Below are 12,458 nucleotides of genomic sequence, written 5' to 3'. Positions count from 1 at the left end.
CCGCTGGCGCCACAACCCGGGCCTCGAGCCGGACCTGCTCGACGGCGCCGTCGACTGGCCCGCGCGGCGCGGGAACCGGCTCCTCGTCTTCCTGGGGCGCGCGCGCAACCTCAAGGCGTCGACGGAGGAGATCAAGCGCGCGGCGCCGGCGGCCTCCGCCGCGTCGTCCCTGAAGCAGGCGCTGTTCTCGAAGCCGCCGGCCGCGGCCAAGTCCGACGACGAGGCGCGCGCGCGCGTCTTCGCGACGGCTTCAATAGCCTACGGCGACGGCGAGCTCGTGGCGAAGGCGACGCGGACGACGGAGGGCACGTTCTACCCGTCCTGGTTCGAGCGCCTGGACCTCGACGTCGACGAGCACGACATTGAAAGAGGCGAGGTGGAACCGGAGGTCACCGTAGAAGTCCGCGACCGCCAGGTCGCCGGCGGCGACGGCGCGCAGCCGCTGCTCGGCGCGGCGAAGATCCCGCTCAGAGCCGTCCTCGACGCGCGCGACGCCTTCCGCGGCGACCGCGACGCCGAGGGCTTCGCGGACGCCGCGCGACGAGTGCCGACGCCGGCGTGGTCGTGGGTCACTTTGGCCGTGCCCGAGGCGAACCGCGTCGCCGGCGACGACAAGGCGTCGCAGATCAAGGTCGCCTGCGTCCTCGTGCACGACCCGGCCCTCGCGCCGGACTACTTCCTCGACGAGGACGTGTTTCCGGAGGCGGACCCGAACGAGATCCGCGTCGCTATCGTCCGCGCGCGGAACCTCGGCCGGCGGCCGGACCTGCTCGAGGACCGGGAGAACGCGGCGCGCCCGGGCAGCCGCCAGCGCGCGGGCACGCCGTCCGGTTCGAAAAGACCGGGCACGCCGACGGGCCTCGCGCGACCCGCGGCGGACGACGCGTCGAACGGGGGCGAAACCGCGTCCGCGGCGAGCGCGGAAGTGTCGCCCGTGCCCGACGTCTGGGTCTCCATCAAGACCGTCGGCGGGCCGAGCCAGCTCGTCCACAGCGCGCGGACGCGGACCGCGCCGCCGTCGCGGCGGCCCCAGTTCCAGGAGACGTTCCTCGTCAGGGCGGGAAAAGAGTGATTCAAGTTCGCTTCAACGTGAGTGTTCCGCGCGCGCCCGTTTCGGAAAAAGCATCCACGCTTCGAGAACGCTCCGAGATGATCGCTCGTCCAAAAATTAGCCGAAACGAGTGGAAAATGACCGAGATAGCAGTCTCCAAAGTTGGGAATTTCGCTCTCTTTTCCTGCCAGGTTCCTCGTCGAGCTGCCCGAGGCCGACGAGGTCACGGACGACCTCCAACTAGAGGTCGCCTGCTGGAACGCGGCGCCCCCGGCGGAGGAAGCGGGCACGCCGAAGAAGCCGGGCACGCCGAAGAAGCCGGGACAGCGCGGCGACGCGTGCCTCGGCGTCGCGCTCCTGCCCCTCAAGCCCGTCGCGGACAAGGCGCGCCGGCGGCGCTGGGTCGCCCTCGAGGCGCCGGGCGCGACGCGGCCCGGGGCGGCCCCGAGCGCGTCGCAGCGCGCGTCCGCGGCGAAGATCAGGGCGGGCGACTACGCGGGCTGGCCGTCGCTCGACGACGTCCACCAGGAGGCCTACGTCGCGCCGCTGGGCATGGTCGACGTCGTGCTCCACATGGTCACGTCGGCGGAGCGCGCCGCGGCGTTAGCGTCGCCCGCCGGCCGCGTGCAGCGCGCGTGCCGCCGCTTCCGCCTCGCGGCCGGCGACGCGGCCGCGGACCTCAGTTTGAGAAGAGTCAACATCAACGTCCGCGACATCTCGTTAATCGCCGCGGTCGTCGACCCGGCGACGGCGGCCCTCGCGGCCGGTGACGTCATCGCGCCGACGCTCGTGAAGATGGACCTGCGGACCTGCGGTTTAGACGGCGCGATGCTCGCGCGGCTCGCCGTCTGCTTGCCGGACAACGTGCACCTCGCGGCTTTAGACCTGTCCGGCAACAACTTCGCCGACGGCGTGCGGGAGCTGGCGGCGAGCGCGCCCCACGCCCTGGCGCGGGACGCGTCCGCCGGGGCGCTGTCCGCCGAGGCCTACGCGTACCGCGCGGGCTTCGGCATGCTGACGGCGAAGCGGGAGAGCCGCGACGACGACGCGGGCGCCGCGCGGCTCCCGCCGAACGCGGGCCTCGCGGCGTTGGGCGAGGCGCTGAAGAAGAACACGGGCCTGACGTCCATCAACCTGAGCGAGTCCCACGTCGAGGCCCAGGGCCTCCGCGCGCTCTCCGAGGGCCTCCGGCGCAACGCGGCGCTCACGGAGCTCAAGCTCGCGCGGAACGAGGTCTGCGACGTGTCGCCCCAGGGCTGGGGCAGCCACAGCGCCGACGGCGTGCTGGCGCTCGGCGACGCGCTCCGCGTCAACGCGACGCTCCAGCGCCTGGATCTCCAGCGGAACCAGCTCTGCGGCGTCACGGCGCCCTGGGTCGTCGGCGAGCGGGGCAAGTTCGTGTCCCTCGCGCTCCTCGCCTTCCGGCCGGCGCTGACGCACAACGAGGCCCTCCGCGAGCTGAACCTCACGGACAACGGCATACTCGAGGCCGGCGGCCGGCCCATCGTCGCGGAGCTGTCCGCCGCGCGCGGCTACGGCGGCGCGGACTTCCGCCTCTCGGAGCGCCTCGGCAAGGCGAAGCGCCACTACTGCATCCTCCGGCGGGCGGCCTGGTACCAGCAGGCCCAGGCCGCGAGTAAGGAGTAGCGCCGCGTCTTGTTGTTTTCCTGGCGTCTTCGCGCGTTCCGCGCGGCCGGCGCGGCGCGGTGGTGGGCGTCGAGTCGACGCGGTCTGTTCTATGTGGTCGGGAAGCCCGTCGACGCGTGCGTTTCCGTCTTCGGCGTCAGCTGCAACCAACAGGTGCAACATTGTGCCAGCTTCCACACAACCACTCGTTTGCGACGACGGCTGCGACGCGTTCGCGATAACCTGAAGTCGTGCCGAATCACGGCCCCCGCGTCGCGACGCGAAGGCGATGAGCCCGCTTGATCCCCTGGCCGACTCGTCGGACGCCCAGGCGTCGTCGCGCACGACGACGCCCCCCCTCGCGGCGGAGGCGACGAACACGGTCACGCCCGTCTGGAGCGGCGTGGATTCGGCCGCCGACGCCTCGTCCCTGAAGCGGCCCGAGGACTTCCTGCACCGGCCCCGGACGCGCGGCCCGAAGACGCGGCGCGCGCGGTGCGTCCCCCCGCGCCCATCCCCCCCCCAAAACCCCGCGCGCGAGCGACGCGGGCGCCGCGGTCCGCGGATTTCCGCGGACGTCGCCGGCCGCGCGCGCCGCCCATCCCCCCGTCGCGCATGCCCCCCCCCGCCCCGCCCCCGCCCCCTCCTCACCCCCGACCCCTCGCCTAGGTGGGGCTCCGTGAACCTCATCCACGCGGTCTTCGAGGACGGCTTCCCCGACCTCGAGGAGCGGTACGTCCGCGAGAAGGCGGCCGCGGACCGGCGCTACGAGTACAACCTGGGGTCGCGCACCTTCGACACGGAGGAGGACGGCGACGACGGCCTCGAGCACCTCAAGAAGCTCTTCCGGACGCTCGACCGCGCCGCGGGGAACCCGGCGACCGACGACGACGACCTCGCGCGCGCGCGGCGCAAGTTCGCCGCGGAGCTCCGGCTCTGGGGGTTCCGCAAGGGCGCGCGGAAGCGGCGCCGCGACGGGTCCCTGTACGGCGACCCGGAGACCATGAGCGACTGCGACGGCCCCGCGGTCCGGAAGCGGCCCGAGCCGGGTCCCGAGCACGACGTGCCGCCGGGCCAGGTCGGCGGCGCGGGCCGCCTCGTCCTCCTCGCGCGCGCCGCGGGCTCGCGGCCCCGGGCCAAGCAGGCCTACACCCTCGCGGACCCGGACTTCAACAAGCAGTCCAAGGAGCCCACGTCGCGCGCGAACGACCGGCCGGGCGGCGCGCACCCGCTCCACCCCGGCGCGTGAGGCCCCGCCGCGGCGCGCCCCCGGCGGGAGCTCTCGGCTCCCCTGAGATCCGGGGGCGCCCTTAAGAGCTTTCAGATCACCGCGAGCCTCGGGGCGCGGCGCCCGGCCGGCCGCGGCGCGTGGCGGATGATCGCCGGCGGCGAGCGCCGGCTAGTGACACTTACTAATCGACGGACCAAGTTGCAGTGAAATGTATCGCTCGGCTGAAACGTCGTCTTTTGCTCGAGACGATGTGGTTGGTCGGCGGAGCGGGGCTGCGTCTGGGGTCTGGGGCGCCCGAAGGTACTATGCCCGCGCGGCTGCCGGCCGGAATCGGGGCGACGAGAGAGGGGTTCGCTTGGCATAGTACCTTCGAGCACCCAGAACCTCGCCGCGGGGACCGCCTCGCGCGCGCGGAGAGAGAGGGGAAAATGATCTCGGCTTCTGCGTGTTCCCGAGACGAGCGGGCTGAAGATTTGGGATGCTCGACCCCGAATTGCCATTGCGAAGTGTGCTCAGTTTCTCTCCCCCTGGCCTGGAACATGCCAAACCCAGCATCAGAGATCGTGCCATCATCGACGACGTCCAACCACTTTTCGAAAGTAAACTACTAGGTTCAATAAGTTAATGTTGCGTTCCGGCCAACGATTGGTAAGTGAGTGAAGCGTGGGCATCACCACACTGAGCATCACACCACCGAGCATCACACTCACACCTGGGCATCACACCAGAAGTGGGCATCACACTCGCCCGAGGTAGTCTGTACTAGATGGCTACTACATCATCGGTAGGCGACGTCCCAGTGGATTTCCAACTGCCGCGGCAGGGAGGCGCGCGGCGCGGCGGTCACGATGACGGTGGCGACGACCTGGTAGTCCTTCCGCCAGGGGACGCCACCCCGCACGCGGCGCGCGAGGCGTCGCAGCTGCGGCGATCGTTCTTCAAATCGGACCTCGGCGCGACGACCGCGATGAGCAGGTGCGAGCATTCGTTAAAACTCTCAAAAAAAGAAGTCATCGCCATTGGGCCGCCCCGCGCCCCCGCGCGCGAGAACCCCGCCGGCATAGACGCCGGAGAACGTGTCGGAACAACCGCGCGTCGCCGCAGTGGCGCCAGTCCTCGACCAGACGCCTACCGCGTGGCAGCCCGACCCGCGCCGCCGCCGCCGCCCACGGCCCGACGAGGGCTGCCCAGCGCGCACCGCACGCCGCGGGCGCCACGCCAGGGCCGCGACGAGCGCGACCGGAAGCCGGCACGCCGTCCGGCGCAGCCTCTGGGCCGGGCCATAGCATCGGAAATCGGTGCAGTAATAGCAACGTCCGATCGGGTGGCCAGAAACAAGCCTGCACGTTTGTTTGACTCCGGGTTGCACTTTAATCTTCGCCGCTCGGCCCAGGCCAAAACCGTTGTGACACCGAGCATCACACCCGAAAACACGCGGACCGAGGGTCACACTGGGCATCACACCAACACACCTGGGCATCACACCTGAGCATCACCCGTCCCTAGCGCCGGCGCAACTTGAAACATCCTCGTGGTCGACGGCGTGCGCCGCGGCCGCGTGCCGGAAGCTGGGCCAGCGCGGCGCGGCCGGGCCTGCGATTCCCCGCGCGGATCTCACGCGTGAGGCTGCTTGCCCCAAGCTGCGGTTGCCCCAAGCTGCAATTGCCCCAAGCTGCAATTGAGGGTGCAAGTAATATTACGCAACGCTCATTTTGCACGTGTACCCTTCTGGAACGGACTATTGAAATGAGAGGTCCGTAAATCTCGGCCACCTATATATCCGGTAGTTTGGTGTAGAAATACAAATACTTCACGTGCGCTTCAGCATGTTTGGCCGATCCAAAAGGGCTGGGTGGCCAGGATCTGCCGGGTGTTGTGGCCACGAGCGTGTTATCCCGAACAGCACCCGCATCTGCCTGCGGGCAGCGCATGGGCGGCCGCTGACCACGGCCATGCGGGCGCGCACGCTGTCGAGCGGCAAGCTCCGCATCCGGTGCACGAAGGATGCCCCGGAGCAGAACGCCTATAAGTGGCACACGCTCAAGACGGAGCGCCACAAGCGCGTGTCGCTGCTCTACAGCCTGGGTTGCGGTGTCACGACGGCGGGCCTCTGGCTGAGCCTGACCATGCCCCACGGCACGCACGCCTACTGCGCGGCGCCGGCGTCCCCGGGCCCGCGCGCGCGCGCCGCGCGCGCCGCGCGGTCCGGGCCCGCCCCCCGCGCGGGGCCGCGCCGCGGGGCCGCCCCGCGACCCCGCCCCCCCCTCGCAGACCTCGGCTTCGTCTGCATCATCATGGGCATCTTCTCGCTGCTGCCCGCGGCCATGCCGACGGCGCCCGCGGAGATCCGGCGGACGATCCTCCCGACGGTGTCGCTCGCGCTCGCGACGATCTCCTTCTTCACGTGGAAGCTCGTGCTCGACCGCTACGCGCGCCTGCGCGACGGCACCTGCGACGAGTTCCGGGGCAACTGCGAGTTCAACGTCGCCTACTGGGTCGTCCACAGCGCGCTCTGCGCGTCGAGCGGCGCCCGGTGCTGGAGCAAGCGGACGGCCGCGGACGCGAACCGGAGCTCGCGCGCCGCCGCCGACGCGCTCTGGCGGCCCGTGGGCGACTACCTGAGCGTCGCCGGGCTCTGGTGCCTCGTCGACGCCGTCGTGTCCACCGCGTGGGCGCCGGACGCCGCGTCGCTCATGGACGCGTGGAAGCTCGTCATCGTGGGCTGCTCCGCGGGGCTCGGCTTCGTCTGCAAGTCGCCGCGCTACAAGGTGCTCGTCTGGCAGCACTGCGCGTCCTGCCGCGGCCTCCTCGAGGTCGGCGACACGAAGCTCTACGACTGCGACCTGAGCCCGTACTGACGCGCTCCGGCTCGAACCCGCCCCGCCCCGCGGCGGGGGGCCACCGGCCGGCGCGGGCTCGCAGCAGCCCCCGACCGCCCGCCGGCCGCCGTCCCCTCCCGCGGGTTTTCTCTCGAACTTCTCGCTGCGGATCTCGCCCCAACATCGTCCCCCTGTCTGTCCCCTGTCTCCGCGCCCGCGCTGCGTCCGAAACAGTCGGTCCGATCGACGCACCGCGCTGAGCCGCGGACCCACCGCCGGCGCCTGAAATTCCTCAATTTAACCTTAATTATCCTTTCGTTTCTCTCGGTCGTTGCGGATCGTTGCGGGTTGAGCCGTGCCAGGCGTCCGGACGGCGTCGCGAGCGGCCCACGGCCCGGATTTGAGGCAAAACGACTGTGTGACTCCGGGCGGATCACGACGCGTTTGCGCGGGCCCTGGCCGACGTCGCGTGTCACGGGAGATGGGATCTTCCTCGTCGAAGGCCAGGAAGGAGTCCGACGCCAAGGCCTACGTGACGCCGCCGGCGCCCGACGAAAAATCGAGCGCTTTTCGGGAAGAACGCCTCGACGCCTCCGCGCCTCCGACGTCGACGCCTCCGTCGCGCGCGCGAAGCATCGACTGCGCGCGTGCGCAGGTGCCGACGACGGAGAGCGACGACCCCTTCGACATGCTCGCGACGGCGCGGGACCCCTACGGGGCCGAACGCAAAGCGCGGAGGAACGAGCGCTTCGCGCCCGCGTCGCCCTCGAAGCACAAGTCGAATTTTCGCGAGGGCGTCTCGCCGGGCGCGCGCGCGCCGGCGCGGAACCAACGTGCTATGTCACCGGCGCCGCGAGAGGCGCCGCGAGAGGCGTCGCTCGTCCCGAAGCGAGAGCGGCGGATCCCGCGACGCCGCGACGCCCGCGCAGCCCGCCGTCCGTGCTCGTCGACAGCCGCCTCGCCCAGTTCCGCGAGATGGGCTTCGACGCCGCGGCGGCGGAGGCCGCGCTCGCGGCGGCGAACAACGACGTCGACGCCGCGCTCACGGCGCTCCTCGCGGCGAAGGCGGACGAGTAAACGGGCGACCTAGGAGGCGAGCGGGCACCGCGCGGTCGCCGCGGCCGTGGCGGCGTCGAGGGCCGCCGTGGCCCGCGCGATGTGGGGGAGCCTCCGGAGCGCCGCGACGAGCGCCGTGTCGTTGTGGCGGCCCCGCGTGACGTGGGCCGCGTCGCGCTTCGACAGCGTCGGCGCGGTCGGGTCGAGGTGTGCGGCGCGTTTCGCGTGGGCTTCGGCGTCGAAGCCCGGGCGCACGGGCGCGAGGAAGGCGACGACGCAGGCCGCCGCGGCCGCGAAGTTTCGGTGGAAGCCGGACATGCGGACCGTGAGCGCGCGCGGGTCCGCGGCCAGCAACCCCGCGTTGACGACCATCTTGTCGATCTCGCCCGCGGCACGGAAGGCCTCGAGGGTCGCGCCGGCCGCCGGGTCGCGCGCCGCGAGCACCCGCCGCCACGTCGCGCCGGCCCGGAGCTCGGACGCGACGGCCGCCGCGAGCCGGTGCTCCCCCGCGGCCGCGAGGCGCCCGGGCACGTCTCGCACGTGGGCGAGCTCGAAGGCGTCGCGGGGCGGCGCGCGCCGCGCGTCCGCGCGAACGTCGAGCCACCGCTCGCCCGCGGCGGCCGCGCCGTGGTAGCGGTACGCGGACACGGCCAGCTCCGCCGGGTCCCGCGCGAAGTGGACAAAACGATAATCGACGTCATCCGGTAAAGTCGCCAGGGAGCTCGCGTTGGGCGAGAACCAATAATGTCTGAACGGCCGCGCGTCGAGCGACGGGAGCGGCGCGGGCAGCGGCCCCTGGACGCGCACGTAGCCGCCGGAGAGCAGGTTGAGCAGCTTGATGGCGAGGATGCAGCCCGTCTTGTGGTAGGCGCCGAGGAGCCAGAGCGGCCGCATGGGTGGTTTGGCGCGCGTTTCGGCATTTCAGCCCGCTCGGGCGGGCTCCATCGTGCGGCTGCCCTCTCCGGTCGATCATTGGCTCGGACATTGCGATCGCCGCTGAGGCAAATCTGGGTCGAGAGCTCGAGGCTCGGCTGCGGCACGCACTCCGCCGCCCCGACGCGCGCACAGCCGCCAACCGCGCCGCTCCGCAGCGGCCGCGCGCGCTCGAGAAGCACCGCAGCGTTCACCGCGTCGGTCGCGCGCGGTCGCGCGCGGCTCGGCGGCGCCGCCGCATTTTGATTCTCGATGCGCTTTCCCAAGTGGCTATGTGAAGCAGGTGAGCGGGGCCAAAGCAGAATCGTAAAACGATTTATAGCTGCGATCCCGGCGGAAGATGTAAATAGAACCTTTGACAGTGGCGAGGGAGCACCCGGCGGGCGAGCCGCAGGTCTCACTCCTCTGGCCTACGCCGTAACTCTCAGTTTCCACTTCCGCGACATGGTCCGCTTGCTTTTGGCGCGTGGCGCCGATGCCAGATGCCCGGTCTATTCTTTACTTTGGACCGGCTACCTTATATTCCAGACCACTGACTCCGAGATAATTGCCATGCTCATCGACGCCGGCTCAGATGTCAATTCCCGAGACGAATTTGGCCGGACGCCGCTCATGGCCGCCGCTTGTTGTGGGCACGTCAGCACGCTGCACCTCCTGCTCAGTCGTGGAGCGGACATGGATCTTCGCGATCACGGTGGTCTTACTGTCGATGATCACGCGCGGATGCCCGCTCCCCAAACTACCCTGTTGAATGAGGGGCGTCGTTGTGAGAAGAAGCATGAGGCGATGTGTATCATCGCCGGAGTCCGTGCGGCGGGCTCCTGGGAGGCCTACAGCACGTACCCGCGCCGCAGCCTCCTCGCGCTCCGCGTGCTCTGCGAACACGGGCGAGCGAAGCCGCCTGACGTGTCTGCGATCCTGGAGAACATGCTTCCAGCTATGGATCGAATTTGCGCCGCGGATAGCCTCTTTGATGCTCGGTTTTGGGCTCGAACGATCTTGCCCGCGCCGCTACCGATTCTCGCGCGCCTCTTTCCGTATCGTCCGCCCGTCGGGGAGGATCCGCGGACTTCGCTTCGCGCGCGCACGGCGAAAATCGACCTGCCCAAGGAGGTTTTCTGGCTGATCCTTTCCTTCTGGCGGACGCTCCGCGACCCCGACCCAGGAGAACACAATGGCGCGGGGATTGGTCACTGGCTCGACATCGATCGTGATTCCGACGTCGACGACGACGTGCCCCAGCTCGAGGAACTCTCCGATTCGGACGACGACGTGCTCGACGCGCCAGTGCTGGGCATGTACATGTTCGTGACGCCTGCCGGTCCAGCTTTACTTTGAGATGAATTGCGAAATAATAATGCGTAGACGCCCGCGCCCCCCTCGCGCGTCCTCCACGGCCGCGCGGCGGGGTCCGCTCAGGAGCCCTGGCCGCCCTGGTCGAAGACGATCTGGGCGCTCTCGTAGTCGTCGATGGTCTGCTCCGCCTCGGTCTGGGCCCAGGGCCGCGTCGTGACGACCCAGCGGGGCATGGCCGCGCCGCCGGCGCCCGCGGCCGTCGTCGGCACGGGCTCGAAGCCGTCGAGGCCCTGGAGGAAGACGAAGGCCTTGTTGAGGAACTTGGACGACATGGCGTCGAGCCTACGGGAAGAAACGGGCGTGGGAGACGGAAAAGAAGGACGGGGACCCGGCGCGACGCGCGTGCCGCGGAGCGCGAGCCGGAGCGGGCTGTTGTAGCGGACGAGGCTCTTCGCGCCGCCCTTGTAGGCGTCGTAGACCGTGGACGTCAGCGCGGCGAGCTTCGGGATGCCCCGGTCGAGGTCGGAGAAGTCGTTGACGGCGAAGAGCGCGGGCACGTTGCGCACGGCCGCCGCGACGTCCGTGCCCTTGATCGCCGTCGGGTCGAAGTTCGCGCGCTTCTGGATGCTGTGGTACAAAATGTCCAGCGCCGAGCTCAGCACGGGCTCGAGGAGCGTCACCAGCACGGGCTCGCGCTCGAGGGCGTGGGCCTTGAGCGCGTCGACGACCGCGGACGGCGAGTCGACGGCGCAGTCGAGGACGAGCCCCGCGGGCACGACCTGGGCAGGAAAAGAGAGATTCAACGTCGCTTCACAAGAGTTTTCCGCGCGCGCGTTCCGGAAAAAGCATCCACGCTTCGAGACCGTTCCCAGAGATGATCGCTCGTCCAAAAATCAGCCGAAACGAGTGGAAACCGGCCGAGAGAGGAGCCTTTGAAGTTGGGAATTTCGCTCTCTTTTCCTGCCCTGGGCACGACCTGCGGGTAGGGGCAGGGCGGCGCGGCGAGCTCGCCCGCCGTCGCGTCGCGGTAGACGTGGACCACCAGATCCGGCCGCGGCCGCTCGGCGAGCTTGAGCAGGATCTCCGCGAACTCGTCCGCGGTGTGCGGCAGCCGCATCGAACTCCCGATCCCCGCGATCACCTGGGCAGGAAAAGGGTGATTCAACGTCGCTTCAACGTGGGTATTCCGCGCGCGCGCGTTCCAAAGAAAGACGTTCACGTTCGAGGCCGTTCCGAGAGATGATCACTCGTCCAAAAATCAGCCAAAACGAGTGGGAAACGACCGAGATATGAGCCTTTGAAGTTGGGAATTTCGCACCCTTTTCCTGCCCTGGCGATGACGTCGCCGACCTCTAACCCGCAGTCCGCGGCCGCCGAGCCCTTGGCGACGGCGGAGACGTAGAGGGGCGGCTTGGACACGACCCACATGACCGTCATCGTCGACACCTCCAAACCCCGGAGGAAGCTCCGCGCGGCCTTGGCGCGCGCGGCCTCGTCGCCCTCGTAGTCGGGGCAGGTCGAGATGCCGCCGCGCGTCGTCGAGCCCTGGCTGAAGACGTCGACGGCCCGGGGCCGCCGCTTCGGGTAGCCGTGCTCGTCGCACTCGCACGCGCCGGGCCCCGCGCCCGCGGGGCCGCCGCCGCCGCCGTAGTAGTCGGACCACTCCCACGACTCCTTCGACGACCGCCGCTTCGCCGGCGGCGCCTGGGCGAAGCGCGCGTAGAGCAACGCGGCGACGGCGCCGGCGCCGCGGCCCCAGAGCACGACGTCCGTGAAGCCGCGCCGCTTCACGAGCTCCTGCGCCACGGCGCCGACGTCCCACCGCTCGAAGTGGCCGAAGGACACGTGGGCGCCGCCGCTCCGCCCGCAGGCCGTCGTGTCGAAGGCGCAGTAGCCCGCGGCGCCCGCGTCGAGAGCGACGCCGAGGCAGCTCAGCGCGCCGAGGCGGCTCCCGCCGACGTCGTGCACGTACAAGACGCAAAACCTCCGGTCCTTCTTCGCGCTCCGGAAGCGGCTCAGGGGCCGGAAGCCGCCGGGGCTCGGCGGCGCGCCCGGGGCGCCGTGGCCCTCGTCGCGCCAGAGCGAGCAGGCGAGCTCGAGGCCCCGGTCGTTCTGCACGGCGAAGTCGTCGCGGCGCACGCGGCGGCCGCGGAACTCGAAGCCCGAGGGCCCGAGCGCGGCGCCGTCGAAGGGCTCGCGCCGCGGGCTCAGCATCTTGCGGAGCAGGGCCGCGTAGTTCTTCGCCACGTACTCGCGCAGCTTGCCGAAGCCCGTCTCCTCCTGCGACTTGAAGGACCGCCACGCCTCACTAAACGTGATCGCGCCGCCGTCCTCGAAGAGCTCGTCGTCGTCGTCGCCGTCGTCGCCGCCGCCCAGGATCTCCAGGTCGACGTCCTTGGTCAGCGCGCCGTCCTCGTCCTTGAGCTGCGCGACCAGTTGCCACGCG

The 12,458-nt window shown here is 70.3% G+C and overlaps 2 protein-coding genes across 2 annotated transcripts; one reads left to right on the top strand and one right to left on the bottom strand.

Moving 5' to 3' along the window:
• Window positions 1-5,860: 5,860 nt before the first annotated feature.
• On the top strand, window positions 5,861-6,766 carry AURANDRAFT_61064 (hypothetical protein; the record flags this gene model as incomplete). Its single annotated transcript, XM_009035226.1, has 2 exons — window positions 5,861-5,999; window positions 6,180-6,766. The coding sequence occupies 2 exons, from the start codon at window positions 5,861-5,863 to the stop codon at window positions 6,764-6,766; spliced, it is 726 nt and encodes a 241-aa protein (XP_009033474.1).
• Window positions 6,767-7,813: 1,047 nt separating this feature from the next.
• Window positions 7,814-8,677, bottom strand: AURANDRAFT_61063 (hypothetical protein; the record flags this gene model as incomplete). The annotated part of the gene is made up of 1 exon (XM_009034718.1): window positions 7,814-8,677. One exon carries the CDS (start codon window positions 8,675-8,677, stop codon window positions 7,814-7,816), a length of 864 nt encoding a protein of 287 aa, XP_009032966.1.
• Window positions 8,678-12,458: the final 3,781 nt, after the last annotated feature.

Source organism: Aureococcus anophagefferens, assembly GCF_000186865.1.
Source record: "Aureococcus anophagefferens unplaced genomic scaffold AURANscaffold_2, whole genome shotgun sequence".
Lineage (NCBI taxonomy): Eukaryota > Pelagophyceae > Pelagomonadales > Pelagomonadaceae > Aureococcus > Aureococcus anophagefferens.
This window is presented reverse-complemented; position numbering and strand designations above follow the sequence as displayed.